Below are 14,526 nucleotides of genomic sequence, written 5' to 3' on the forward strand. Positions count from 1 at the left end.
CACTCTAAAATTGGTGGGTAATTTTTTTGTAAGAGTTTCACAATAGAGTAATATCATGGAAAAATTAGGGTATGTTTGGTAATTGTTTTTTCCTCTTATTTTCTGTTTTCAAAAACAATTTTCTATTTTTGAGACTAAAAAACTTGTTTGGTAACTCAAAATGGACAAGGGAAAAAAAAATTGTTCTCAAAACTCAATTTGTGAAGGAAACTAAAAACATGCAAAAGACTGTCTTCAGTTTCTAATTTTCAAAAGTCAATGAAAATACACATTTAATTTAATGAATATGTCTCATTTAATGAGTTAGTATTAGGATTCAAATCTTAGTAACAACGTATTTTAGTATTTTCTATTTTTTCTTCAAAAAACTATTTTTTTAATTTCAACTAATCAAACATGTTTTTTATTTCAAAAACACAAGAAAATTGTTTATTTATTTATTTTTTTTTTAATATATTCTCCGAAACAAGTTTTTGAAAATAGAAAACAAAAACTGTTACCAAACATAACCTTATATTGTAAGATTGGCCACAACATATGGGTCCTTTTTATTTTGCAGTGCACAATATCCATAGGTGTGACTTGTGAGGGTCCTACTAAATAAGAGATGGGGTTGCATATACTAATATTACTAAATAATTTCTTTTGTTTGGTTGGGTAGATGAAAAGTGAGAAAATAGAAAATGTGAGAATAATAGAAAAATGTTTCAATTTTGTATCATGCGTGTTCAGTAGAGATAATGAAAAAGTGAAATGATAAAAAATGTGATTTTGAATAAATTTATTGTTATACCCTTATTATATTAGAAGATGATAAAAATATTGTAATAAAAAAGGGAAAAAATAGTAAATTTAATGTGATAAATATTTTCTCCCATACTTTTCCTCACAATTTGGGAGTATAGAATTTACTGGCTTGGAAACTCCTCCCACAGAATTTCCCACCCTCCTTCATTTCCATCAAACCAAATAATTGAAAACTCTCATTTTTTTAATCTCAATTTTCTATCATTCATCTTTTGCATCCAAACAAACTAAAGATTCTTATGATAGTATTTGAATGAATTATAAATCAAGGGAAATGAACAAAGTAGGGTTATAAATGAACTAATATGTATATGAACAACTCAGGCTTACTTAGGAAAAAATTTGTTTATATTTGTTTGTTTAGAAAACAAGCCAAGTTCAAACCTAAAGTCTAAGTTCAAATATAATAATGTGTTCATGAACAAACTTGTGAATATTAGGAGTCGATTTAATTATATATAATATTGTATTTTTACATGTATACTTGTCTAAATATATATTTATATAGACTTGAAATTAGATTGTATAAGTTTGTCAATAGGTTCATATGATATTAAATTCTTATGTGTAGCTTATTAATGATATAAACAATCTATTCATTGTAAAAATTCATGGAATTATAAAGAGATAACATATTTTAGTCATGATTTTACAATATATAGGGAAAAAAAAAAGGTTAATCAACTAGCTTGAGCTTGCTTAACGAGAAAATGAGCCAAACTTAAACATATAATCTTATTTGGTGTTGAGCTCGTGTTTGGAAAAAAATAAAAATAAAATAAATGATCAAACTTGAACTTATAATACTAAAATTAGCTTGGCTTGAATACAACCCCAAAAGGAAAGAAAATAAAGGAAAAATACTCCAAAATTATAAACCCAATTCTTAAAAACTTCGAACAGTCCCTTGCAACACACAAACAAGCAAAACCTACGTACTCCTTTCCACGGGAAAGTATATCCTATTACGGATATATGCTTCCTTCTTCTCATAAGCTAGTAGGACCCATAGCTGATGGGTCCCACAAACGGTGGTATTTTCTTGCTTTTCACACTTCCAAATCCTTTTGGCTGGCTTTCTACCGTTAATTCAATTCCGCCCGCAACCATACTGCCTCTCTTTCCCAGAGACCAACCAAAAAAAAATCTATTAAAAAAAAAAGAAAAAAAAACCAAAAAAGTAATTTGAAAAAAAAAAAAAAATGTTAGCAGCGCACGTTAAGAAATGTTACCAATGGAGCGCACGTTAGCAAGATCCGATGCATCCTACGTCGCCTGTGACAGCCATCCCAAACACGCACACTCTCTCTCCCCCACCTTATCCTACGCACCCCTCCCATTCTCTTCCTTTCGTTTTCAGGAAGAGGAGTTCTTTAGGGTTAGGTCTTCTTCTTTTCATTCTTATTACATCACAATTACTTCTATTCTTCTTCTTCTCCATGCTCTTCGAAGAGGAGCTAGGGTTTTTTAATATTACAGTAATAGCCACAGAAACACATGGAACACAGGAGACAATCCAAGGACTCGCATTCCTACTCGAATCTCTTCAATCTTGAGGTATTTCCCACATGGGTTTTCGCTTTTCTCAATTGGGTTCTCTTTGTTTTCTCCAATTACTGCCTCCTTTTGAAGTTTGAGGTTTAATTTGGTGTTGTTCAGTGGAGAATTTTGGGGTTTCTTGATGTTTCACAGTTTTTGGAATCTTGGGTTTGGTAATATTAAGCTTGAAGTTTTTGTTTTTTGTTGTGGTTTTTTGTTTTTTTTTTTTGAATTTGTGTGTTGGGTTGTGCTGTAGTCTTTGGTGAACTTTCAACTTCCACAACAGGATGATGATTTTGATTATTATGGGAATAGTAGTCAGGATGAGAGCAGAGGTAGCCAAGGTAGGCTTTTTTGTTCTTAATTTTAATTTTATTATTATTATTTTTTTACTTGAAATCGCAATGACCTGTTTGATTGATGCTTGTGATTGCAATTTTAGTTTGCAAATTATGCACTTTATGTATGTATGGACTATTGGTTTAGTGGGGTGTGCACTTATGTATGTATGTTTGCCTGCATTGTGGTTTATTGCTGGTTACACAAACAGGTGGAGTGAATGTGAAACACGGTAACGGGGTTATGCGTGAAAGAGAATTGGGTTTGTTGAAGAAAAGGAGGCAGGGTGAAAATAGTGAGGACGAGGAGGATAGTTATTACGGGACACGCATTACGGAGGAGAGATATCGATCAATGCTTGGAGAACACATTCAGAAGTACAAGAGGAGATTCAAGGATTCCTCAGCAAGTCCTGCATCAACCAGGATGGGAATCTCTGTTCCAAGGAGTAATATGGGTTTAAAAGCTAGGAAACTAGGGAACGAGCATCGAGGAGCATTACATGAAGTTGAATCGACGTCCGACTGGCTCAATGATATTAATCCTCAAAAACAAGGGAACTATCATGAAGCAGATTTTTCACCGCTAAATGGCACTGAAAGGTTTGCCATCTTCTCTGGTTGTTTTATGAGAATTTTTAACCCCAAAATTTTGGAATATTCACTAGTTATTTTGGGTGATATATTTTCATTTATATACTCTTTGCAGAACAACATATGAACCTGCTTTTGTGGATATTGGAGATGGTATCACGTATAAGATTCCTCCAACTTATGATAAGGTGGCACCATCACTGAGCTTGCCGAGCTTTCCAGATATTCAGGTGGAGGAATTTTTCTTAAAGGGTACATTGGATCTGGGGTCCTTGGCATCAATGATGACAAATAATAATAAGTTTGGGCCTAGAAGCCAGGCAGGAATGGGGGAGCCTCAGCCCCAGTATGAATCACTTCATGCAAGATTGAAGGCCTTGTCAGCTTCTAAATCACCCCAAAAGTTCAATCTCAAAGTATCTGATATGAATTCCTCCATTCCAGAGGGGGCAGCTGGAAACATAAAGCGATCTATTTTGTCTGAGGGTGGCGTTTTGCAGGTTTACTATGTGAAGGTTTTGGAGAAAGGAGACTCATATGAGGTTCATATTCCACTCCTGATTGTTCAATGATTTGTTTTTTTTTTTTTTTTATGAAAGGGGGGATGGTGGATCACAGTAGGTTGCCTTTTATTTTCCACAAGGGGCTGGTGAAGGTTAATATTATTATTACTAAATTCAGTTTTGGTTCTTTCTGGGCTGCAGATCATTGAACGGGCTCTGCCCAAGAAGCCAAAGGTAAAGAAAGACCCTGCTGTGATTGAAAGGGAGGAAATGGAGAAGATTGGGAAAGTGTGGGCAAACATCGTAAAGAAAGACCTACCAAAGCATCACAGAATTTTTACAGCTTTTCACCGAAAGCAACTAATTGATGCCAAGAGGTTCGTAGAGAGCTGTCAAAAAGAGGCAAGTATAATCTTATTTGGTCCGTGTAGATTTACAAATTCCATTTTTGATAAACATGTGGGATGTGGTTTTCTGTTCTTCAAACTTTCTTCAATAGTGGTTACTTATCTTAAAAAAAGAAAAGAAAAGAAAAGAAAAGCAACGGTTAATTTCATTCATACGTCCTTGCTGTTATATATCTTGAAGAAATTGTATCATCTGTTGCTTTTATCAGGTGAAAACGAAGATGGGAAGGTCACATAAACTGATGAAGGGTGCTGCGATTCGCACTAGGAAATTAGCTCGAGACATGCTGCTGTATTGGAAGCGAGTAGATAAAGAGATGGTATGTTTCTCATTGTCCTTCATGAAGTTATTTTAACATGCATTACAAGTAACTGCACTATAGGAAATACGATCTGTCAAAGAAGTAAGTTTTTCTGTGGAGGCAAAATGTTGTATTTGAGTGCATCAACATGCTCGCGCACACATGCTTTTTCTTCTGTCTCTTCCATGCATATTTATGTTTTTAGAGTTCTATGCATATGCATGAATGTTGATTACCTGATTATTTATATCAATCAAAAGGAAAGAAAAAAACATATGCATAAATCCACATATACATTCATGTTCATCTGGTGGGCTAAGTTCTTCATCTTCAGTGATTGGTACATCACCTGAATCTGTTATGTATACAAATTACGTCGTAGGTTCTGTAAATATCCTGCCAATCGTCACTTTGTTGACTAAATTTGCCCATATCTCAAAATGATTAATATTTTATCTCATCTTAATTAACTATTAAGCTGGAGGGGAATCTTCAGAGTCCTTGAATAAAAAGAAATTAAGGTTGTCAGTTGTGAATAGAAATCTGTAGCTGTCTTCTAGGTTGGTATTTGATATTTAACAGAGTGTTTTGGTGTTGTGGCACTGCATACTAGTAAAAATTTATGACTGGAACTCTTTCATTCTCTGCTGTCTTTGGACCAAGTGGCATTTTCTACTCCCATAAATAAGGGGTTGAGGGTGAGGTCAGAGGTGTAATCGCGTAGGAGTCACTGAGTTCTATTTATGTATAATCAAAGGGAAAAAAAAAATTGAATGCCTAGCTTATGAATATGTTGGAAGATCATCTATGCGTTACCAAAAAAAAAAAAAAAAATGATCATCATGTATGTTTATTTTAATTTCAAATAAATACTTCAAGTGAATAATTTATTTCAAAGAGTCAGTAATATTCAATCTCTTTGCTTGCAGGCAGAAGTAAGGAAAAGAGAGGAGAAAGAAGCTGCTGAAGCTCTGAGGCGTGAACAAGAGCTACGAGAAGCAAAGAGACAGCAGCAAAGGCTCAATTTTCTTATACAACAAACGGAACTCTACAGTCATTTTATGCAAAACAAGTCAAATGCACAGCCCTCTGAAGTTTTGCCTGTGGGAGATGAAAATCTAAATGACGAAGAAGTACTTCCGAGCTCTTCAGATGCTGTACCTGATGAGGAAGAAGATCCTGAGGAGGCTGAATTGAAGAAGGAAGCCTTGAGAGCTGCTCAAGATGCAGTTTCTAAGCAGAAAAAGTTAACAAGTGCATTTGATAATGAATGTTTGAGACTGCGACAGGCTTCTGACTCTGAGACTTATTTACCTGAGGTTGCAGGAGCTAGTAACATAGATTTACATAACCCGTAAGTTATTCTCTTCTTTCTTCCCCCCAACCTTCTCTCGTCCTTATTAAGCACTTGGGGAAAAGTTTTTCTTATCAGTTAACAAAATTTATATTTTATATTTACAGAACTACAATGCCTGTAACATCAACAGTTCAGACTCCGCAGATGTTTAAAGGTTCCCTTAAAGAATATCAGCTAAAAGGCCTTCAGTGGCTAGTTAATTGTTATGAGCAGGTTGTTAGGCAATTTCTACATTATAATTTAATATCTTTCTCATGATTGTTAATCTAGGAGATCCCTTGTCCCTCAAAAAAATGGTAATTAAGAGTGGCTGCAAGCAAGAGTTCATTTCTTTTGGCTTCTTTTCTTTCAGGGTTTAAATGGCATACTTGCTGATGAGATGGGCCTTGGGAAGACCATCCAGGCCATGGCATTTTTGGCTCATTTGGCAGAGGTAAGTATTGAACCTAGTGTTTTGTAAATATAGATTTTCTTTATAGTAACTCTTGTTGCTTGTCCCATTCAGGAGAAAAATATATGGGGCCCTTTTTTGGTTGTTGCCCCAGCTTCTGTATTGAATAACTGGAATGATGAAATTAATCGTTTCTGCCCTGACTTGAAAACTCTTCCATATTGGGGTGGGCTTCAAGATCGAACCGTACTTAGGAAAAAGATCAAACCCAAGGACCTGTACCGCAGGTTACTTTCTATTTCACAGTTGTTATTTTACTTTCTCAAGAACAAATGATTATGATATGCTAGCCTTTGGATGTGTTTAAGCGCTTTAGATGGTGCCATGTTTTGTTAAATTTTATATTTTTGTAAAGAAACTTGTTAAAGTATATATATGTATGTATATATTTGATAATTAGCTCGTTAAAGTATGTATTTGAGGCATAGACATGAGATTCTTTACCACTGAAATGAGTAAGCTTATAAGGAAATCTGGAACAACTTGATGTTGATGCCTGAAATGGTGTCTGACATGCTTATGAGTTGGTATATCTGGTATATTTGAAGGCAAAGATTGAGAAAATAAATCTTCCTTCTGAAATATCCTCCTTTTCAATAGCTTCAATTTGGACTGTGGAGAATTGAGGAAGAAAAACACTTTGTTTGAGGACATGGTTAAACAACTATCAAATATGCATATCTTGATTTTACCTCATGCCTTCTCCAAAAGCAACATTAGTTCCTTTTTATTTTTATTTTTAACACCAATAAAGAAATATTAATAGTAAACAGATGATCAACTAGCTTCCTCCGTATAGTCCAGGTCTTCTAGAGTATTTGAACTTTTCGTTACCTTGTCAGCTCTTAATGCTTCTTATCTGGATAGCTGAGCAGTCAAAACATTTGCCGTTATTTAATTTAAAAAAAAAAAAAAAATCCATTAAGCTGATTTTTTTCATAAATGAAGTGCATTATATCATTTTTTTTTCTTATATGAGCTTCTTTCTCTTGCCAGGGAAGCTGGATTTCACATTCTCATTACCAGCTACCAGCTGCTAGTGTCTGATGAGAAGTACTTTCGGCGTGTGAAATGGCAATACATGGTGTTAGATGAAGCCCAGGCAATCAAAAGTTCGAACAGGTTCTAGCTTATTTCTTTGTTGTTGTAGTGGCTTTAGTCTTTGAGATGTTTTTATTCTTTGGTCTTTGTTGCTATCATTATGCTTCTTGCATCCCACTAAAGAGTCAACCGTGGGGAGTTATCTTATTTTGTGTGTATGTAATAAAATGGACATATAGTGGGAAGAGAGTAATACCATTAAAAAAAAGGGTCATAACTAGTACCCATAAAAAGAAGGGTCATACCTAGTGCACAAGACTCCCACTTTTGCAGGTTTGGGAGAGGTGATTGGTAGGCAATCTTACCTCCAAATTTTTCTTTTTGGAGACTGATTTCTAGATTCGATCTTGCAACCTGTTGATTTTGGTTGAAGGCACTTGCCATCGCATCAAAGCCTGGCATCTAGAGTAGTACCATAAAAAAATTGAAACAAGCCCAAGAATCTACTGAAATCATTTATTTATTCAGCATTCGTTTAGTAAATATGTAGTCACATAAAGTACAAGTTTTCTCATCCATCTGATCTTTCCTTTCCTCTTTTAAACTCCACTTTTATTTCTTTTAATAAATTGATACCTGCTGTTACTTTAGTTTTCATTTCATATCCATTGTGTTCTTTTTATTTCAATGTGCCTTTTTTATCATCATCATCATCATTCTTGTTGATGTTGGTATTATTATTAGAATTATTTTGTTAAGAGAAATTAAGATTCAACATAAAACGTCATTAAGATAAATTGTATCTTTTTAGTATTGCAGTATCGACATATCTACAGTATCACATAAGAATTCAGTGTTAGCCATTACAGCCCTCCTAAAGTTTCATGAATCATCTATCTGGTGAATAGTTTATGTTTCTAATCCTTTATATTCTCATCATTAATTCATTGGATATTTGACTTGGCAGTATAAGATGGAAGACACTGCTTAGCTTCAATTGTCGGAACCGACTGCTGCTGACTGGTACACCTATCCAGAATAATATGGCAGAGTTGTGGGCCCTTTTGCATTTTATTATGCCAACCTTATTTGACAGCCATGAACAATTTAATGAGTGGTTTTCAAAAGGGTAAGCATTTTTTCTTTGGTTGGTTCATCTTTTCAGTTAGTGTAGCCTACAGTCTACAGAATTATAATATTTTCCTATCAATGATCTTTTACTGCATACTATCAGAATTGAGAACCATGCAGAGCACGGGGGTACTTTGAACGAGCACCAGCTTAACAGATTGGTGAGTTTGCCTTTTTCAGTATTGTCATTGTGAGAGTGAACAATAAAGTTTTTTTTGTCTACTTGCTGCCACGTACCATCCTTAACATATATGTATGCTATTTAAAATAACTACAATAATTCTCAGTTTCTTTTTAGATCATGATCTCTGCTGCCTTCACTTTTGACCTTTGATATTAATATAACTATATCTTTCTAACTTGTATTTTGGTTGCCTTTTTTCTTTCAGCATTCAATTCTAAAGCCGTTTATGCTGCGAAGAGTTAAAACAGATGTAATTTCTGAGCTGACCAGGAAAACTGAGGTTACAGTGCATTGCAAATTGAGTTCTCGCCAGCAAGCTTTTTATCAGGCTATTAAGAACAAGATATCTCTTGCCGAGTTGTTTGAGGGCAATCGTGGGCATCTTAATGAGAAGAAAATACTAAATTTAATGAATATTGTCATTCAGCTGAGAAAGGTATATTCTCAATTCTATTGGCATTCTGTTTGGTTCCCCTTCTTCATTTAAAAAGTATAATTTATCAACTCTGGGGGCAAGAAGTTGTGGAGTTTCATGCATTTTGTCTGTCACGTGGAATATTTCTTTTTACTAATTGTCCATGACGTGTTCCAATTGTGCAATGGTAGGTGTGTAATCATCCAGAGTTGTTTGAAAGGAATGAGGGAAGAACATACCTCCACTTTGGGGAGATCCCAAATTCTCTTCTGCCCCCTCCCTTTGGGGAGTTGGAGGATGTGCACTATGCAGGAGGTCACAATCCTATAACATACAAGGTACTTTCTTAAAGCTTTTTCTGCCTTACATTAATGTTTTTGTTTGTTATATATACTACCAAAACATTAAGCTTCACTGTCATGAAAATGCCAACCCTACTAAATACTCAATTCTTAGGTTTCTCATAGCTTTAAAAGTGAGGAAAGTTGCTTTGCTTTTATTTATTTATTTTTTATAAAATAAGTGAATACTTAATGTGTTTGCACTTGCTTTATGTGTTGGCTATAGACATGACACATGTCTATAGCCACCTAGGCCAGCAGGCCAATATTCTTCTCTAGGAGAGGCCATTTGTTGAGCTCAAATATTTTTTTGTGTTTTTTGGTGAGGGGGGGGGGGGTGTGGGCAATTCAATTTTTTTGAATCCCAGCCTTTGGCAGGCCTCTATATATGTGCGTGTGTGTGTTGTAAATGGGAATTCAAATTTTGGTGGGCCCCATAGCCACCCAAGGGATATTTTGACTCTTCCAATGTGATGAGAATGCACACTCCAGCTTCATTCTCTGCTTTAGTTTATGAGAATGAGGAACTTGAGCTCTTTTTTTTTTTTGGGATAAATAAGGACTTGAGCTCATTCTGTTATGGATCTAACTTTCCTTTTGTATTTTCCCAGATACCGAAACTAGTTCATGAAGAAATTACCCATAGTTCTGAAACTCTTTGCACAGCAGTTGGGCGTGGTGTCTGCAGAGAATCTTTTCACAAACTCTTCAACATATACTCACCCGAAAATGTCTATCGATCTATATTCCTACGAGAGGATAATTCAGATGGATTATCTTTTGAAAGTAGAACTTTTGGTTTTACACGTTTGATGGATCTGTCCCCGTCAGAGGTTACATTTTTGGCTACTAGCTCTTTTATGGAGCGACTACTGTTTTCTGTAATGAGATGGGACCAGCACTTGTTGGATGGACTCATAGAATCACTTATGGAAACCATGGATGATGACCCCGAATGCAGTTACCTTGAGAAAGGGAAAATGAGAGCAGTTGCGCGGATGTTACTGATGCCATCAAGATCTAATACAAACTTACTACGAAGTAAATATGCAACGGGGCCTGGAGATGCTCCATTTGAGGCTTTAGTTGTCCCTCATGAGGACAGGTTTCTATCCAATAGTAGGCCTCTTCATTCAGCATACACATTTATCCCGAGAGTTAGAGCTCCACCAGTATGTTTTTCAAGTATTTCGTTTAGTACTCTTTATTTACTATTCAAAAAAAAAAAATCATTTATCATGTTAAAAAAAAAAAAAAATTTCATCTCCAATTTTTATTTTCCCTATATAGGTTGGTGCTCACTGCTCCGATAGAAACTTTGCCTACAAAATGTCTGAAGAACTACATGACCCCTGGATAAAGAGGATGTTTATTGGGTTTGCACGCACATCTGACTGTAATGGACCCAGAAAGCCAGTTGGTCCTCCTCATCATTTGATTCAAGAGATTGATTCTGAACTACCAGTCTCACAACCTGCTCTTCAGTTGACATACAAGATTTTGGGATCTTCTCCACCAACGAGAAGCTTTGACCCGGCAAAGTTGCTCACTGTAAGCCTTTTCTTTCCTGGTGTCCTTTTTGTTATTTAGTGAATATTGTTTTCTTTTGTGTTGAACTTAATTGCTGAAGTGTTTGGTTATGATACATCTGAATAGGACTCTGGGAAGCTTCAAACACTTGATATATTGTTGAAACGTTTGCGGGCAGAAAATCACCGTGTTCTCTTGTTTGCCCAAATGACGAAGATGCTGAATATTCTTGAGGTAGTTTTAGTCCTTTAATCTTTGAACCTTCTTCTGCAGCTAACATGAAGCTGTCCCAAGTTTAGCCAAATCAGTACCATTTCTGATCAGTCCTAACATGTTTAAGATTTTGTCAAAATCATGATATTGGCAGGTTCTAATAGACAGAGTTGTCCTTTGGAGGAAATTTCCTTCAACCCACTATGTGAGACTTAAAAAACTATCCATGCGCACTTTAGTCACATGACCTACTTAAATAGTCATGTGATGTTTTTAAATGATTTTATAAATCGTGTGATTTAATACGGGGGGGGTCATATTAGCTGCCATGTAATGGGTTGGAGGAGATTCCTCCAACCCAGTTTGGAGGAAAACTTTGTTCAGTCCTAATACAAATTGGTGTTGGTGTTATGGATGAGCCTTTGCATTTGTGTTGCAATGCATATGTTTAGTTATGATACAAAAAGTTTACTTAATAATTCACTTATGAGTTAAAGAGATAAGTTTGTGGTAGCCTGGGTTTGACTTGCCTTGATTTGATATCGGTTAGCAAAATAAACTTTAACAAGGATCTGAGATGAGAAACAAATTTCAAATCATTATCAGGTCTATAAATTGATTTTGCAAGCCAGCTTGGCAGATTGGAAATCTTACCACAATAGCACTGCAGTTAACTACTTCACTTGTCTTTTTTAATGACTTAGCAATTTCTCTGGACATTCTGTTTTGTTGATCATGAATCTTTCATTTACGTGCAGGACTACATGAACTATAGGAAATATAGATATCTTAGACTCGATGGATCCTCCACCATAACTGATCGTCGAGATATGGTCAGAGATTTCCAGCATCGGTATGATTTCATAAACATACTGATTTTTTGAATGGAATTTTAAAGTTGCTCTTTCTCTCTCTTTGGTTGCTTGTTCTTATCATATATTATATACATGTGAGGTGTAAGAGTTTGTTACTAAGATTTTTATTTATGTTGTTGCAGGAATGATATTTTTGTATTCTTGTTGAGCACAAGAGCTGGTGGACTGGGCATTAACTTGACAGCGGCTGACACTGTCATATTTTATGAAAGTGATTGGAATCCAACTTTGGATTTACAGGCAATGGATAGAGCTCATCGGTTGGGTCAAACAAAAGATGTTAGTTCCATTTTTTATTGCTTTAGTTTGGTTTTTCCTTTTCAGAACGCTACAGGCATACGGATGGCTTGAGAGTCTCCAAGCAAAGCCATTTATTTCTTGGCTTAGGGATTCCTTGCTTCCTTATGTGTTTGTTGTTGTTTGTCCATCTCTCTCTCACCCACAAACGCACACATCCACTTGGAGACAAACGTTGGTTTCTCAAAATTTTAAGTTGTTTTAGATGCTCTAATTTAATTTGAAATACTAATGATTTCATGGTGTAGGTTACTGTTTACCGACTTATTTGTAAAGAGACAGTTGAAGAGAAGATTCTTCAAAGAGCAAGTCAGAAGAATACTGTGCAGCAACTTGTTATGACAGGTGGTCATGTTCAGGGTGATCTATTGGCCCCTGAGGATGTTGTATCCTTACTTCTGGATGATGCCCAACTCGAGCAGAAATTGAGAGAAATTCCATTGCAGGTGGGTTTAAAATCTGGTTATCTGTCTGTCTATTGTTCTATTCCAACTTAAAATACACTTTGCAGGAGATTAGTGTCTCTTATGCTTTTCTTGTAAACACACACACACACACACCAAAGGTTCCTGTTTGGCTTCCTTTTCGAGAGACTGTATGTTGAGAATAAAAGCACATCATTTTTTATGTTCCCTGAAAATAGGCTATGCAAATTTTTTTTTCCTGGAAAAAACAATTCTTAAAATATGTTAGTAGACATGGTTTTACACCTACTCTTTCTTTACTTGGAGAAAAAACAAAAGATTTTGGAGACCAAAGTCAAACAGCTACTGGAACTATTTTCAGAAATTTTAATTATCTTTTCTCTGGCCAGGTTAAGGATAGACAAAAGAAAAAACAATCAACAAAGGGTATTCGGGTAGATGCAGAAGGTGATGCATCTTTGGAAGACCTAACAAATGCTGGATCTCAGGGTACAGGACCTGAGCCCTCTCCAGATCCAGAGAAAACAAAATCCAGTAACAAAAAGGTACTGAAATTCTTTGTCACTTGTCTATGTATTTTATGTTTAGTTCTAGTTCTATGTATCCAATCAAATCATTCCTTATTAATTGCTACTTGTTAGAATATTAGTGAAACAAAATTATTAGAGATCTTTGTGTACTGTGGTGGTTTACCAATACCTGCATTGTGTTCTATTACATGGGTTTGACAATTAGAAAAAGTTCATGGGTTCAATTCTCAACCATTAATACATCTCATAACACTGTAGTGAACAACATTCCATATAACTTTACCAATGGAATAATAATAAAAATAATAAATAGGCCTGGTTAGTCTAGTAACTACTCCGTCCCCTGAATGATGATGATATACAGATCTGCGGATCTGCCCAACTCCTCAGGCGGGCAAATTATGCACCCAGTTTATTAAAATTAATCTCATGAGTAGCATTATGAACCTTAGTACTTATAAATAATGTTTTTGGTAAAATTGACACCGTAGGACATTTGTCCACAAATATATATGGCAAGCTTTTCTAAACTTGGTGCATTCAGTGTTGTTTACGTTAATGTCTTTGTGTAGAGAAAGGCTGCTTCTGACAAACAAGCTCCATCAAAGCAAAGGAATCCTCAAAATGTGACTTCACCAATGGACTACGAGTTAGATGACCCCCTTCAAAATTCTGATCCACAAGCACAGAAGCCCAAAAGGCCAAAGAGACCAACGAAGAGTGTAAATGAAAATCTTCAACCAGCATTTACCGGCACACCCATTGTAGTTTCAGAACAGACCCATTATCTACCTGTGAATGAGTTAGGATCTGGTGGTTTCAGAGCAGGGCAAGATATCTCACAGCATACCAACTCGTTCACTTGATAGTTCAATGAAATATAGAAGACTTGCATTCATCAATCAAGCTGTGGGTACATCCAATGGGTGATTACAATGTAGCCTTGTTTAACCAGCAATGAGGGTTTTTTTTTTTCCTGGCCTATGGCTGCTGCGAGATGAAAGAAGCAACCGGCAAAAGCAGGTGGAACCAGAGGATTGTATATACTATTTGTACGGATTAGGTTGTAGATTACTGGCTATATACATAAGAGGGTTGGGGCATGTATAGATGGGTTCTCTCTCTCTCTCTCTCTCTCTCTCTCTCTCTCATTATTTTGGCTGCACAAGCTATATAGTCTTGATGTTGTAGTCAGCCCCATTTTGAAATGTTGATTTAGCGACAGAAATCTCATAGTCTTCTCTCT

At 35.7% G+C, this 14,526-nt stretch overlaps 1 protein-coding gene across 2 annotated transcripts; it reads left to right on the forward strand.

Annotated features, from left to right (window-relative positions):
• Positions 1 to 1,987: 1,987 nt before the first annotated feature.
• On the forward strand, positions 1,988 to 14,508 carry LOC111992287 (chromatin-remodeling ATPase INO80). 2 transcript variants are annotated; one of them, XM_024024158.2, is made up of 23 exons: positions 1,988 to 2,364; positions 2,603 to 2,690; positions 2,897 to 3,287; positions 3,394 to 3,820; positions 3,983 to 4,183; positions 4,398 to 4,508; positions 5,420 to 5,844; positions 5,952 to 6,060; positions 6,200 to 6,280; positions 6,353 to 6,525; positions 7,295 to 7,420; positions 8,307 to 8,468; positions 8,574 to 8,631; positions 8,860 to 9,090; positions 9,261 to 9,407; positions 10,022 to 10,582; positions 10,701 to 10,961; positions 11,067 to 11,174; positions 11,912 to 12,006; positions 12,151 to 12,307; positions 12,574 to 12,771; positions 13,140 to 13,295; positions 13,853 to 14,508. In XM_024024158.2, exons 1-23 carry the CDS (start codon positions 2,305 to 2,307, stop codon positions 14,144 to 14,146), a joined length of 4,620 nt encoding a protein of 1,539 aa, XP_023879926.1. In that variant the 5' UTR covers positions 1,988 to 2,304; the 3' UTR covers positions 14,147 to 14,508. The 2 variants fall into 2 exon arrangements, with proteins under 2 accessions (XP_023879926.1, XP_065620326.1); XM_065764254.1 differs by lacking the exon at positions 2,603 to 2,690.
• Positions 14,509 to 14,526: the final 18 nt, after the last annotated feature.

The sequence above is a fragment of the Quercus suber genome, unplaced genomic scaffold (genome assembly GCF_002906115.3).
Source record: "Quercus suber isolate HL8 unplaced genomic scaffold, Cork oak 2.0 scaffold_547, whole genome shotgun sequence".
NCBI lineage: Eukaryota > Viridiplantae > Streptophyta > Magnoliopsida > Fagales > Fagaceae > Quercus > Quercus suber.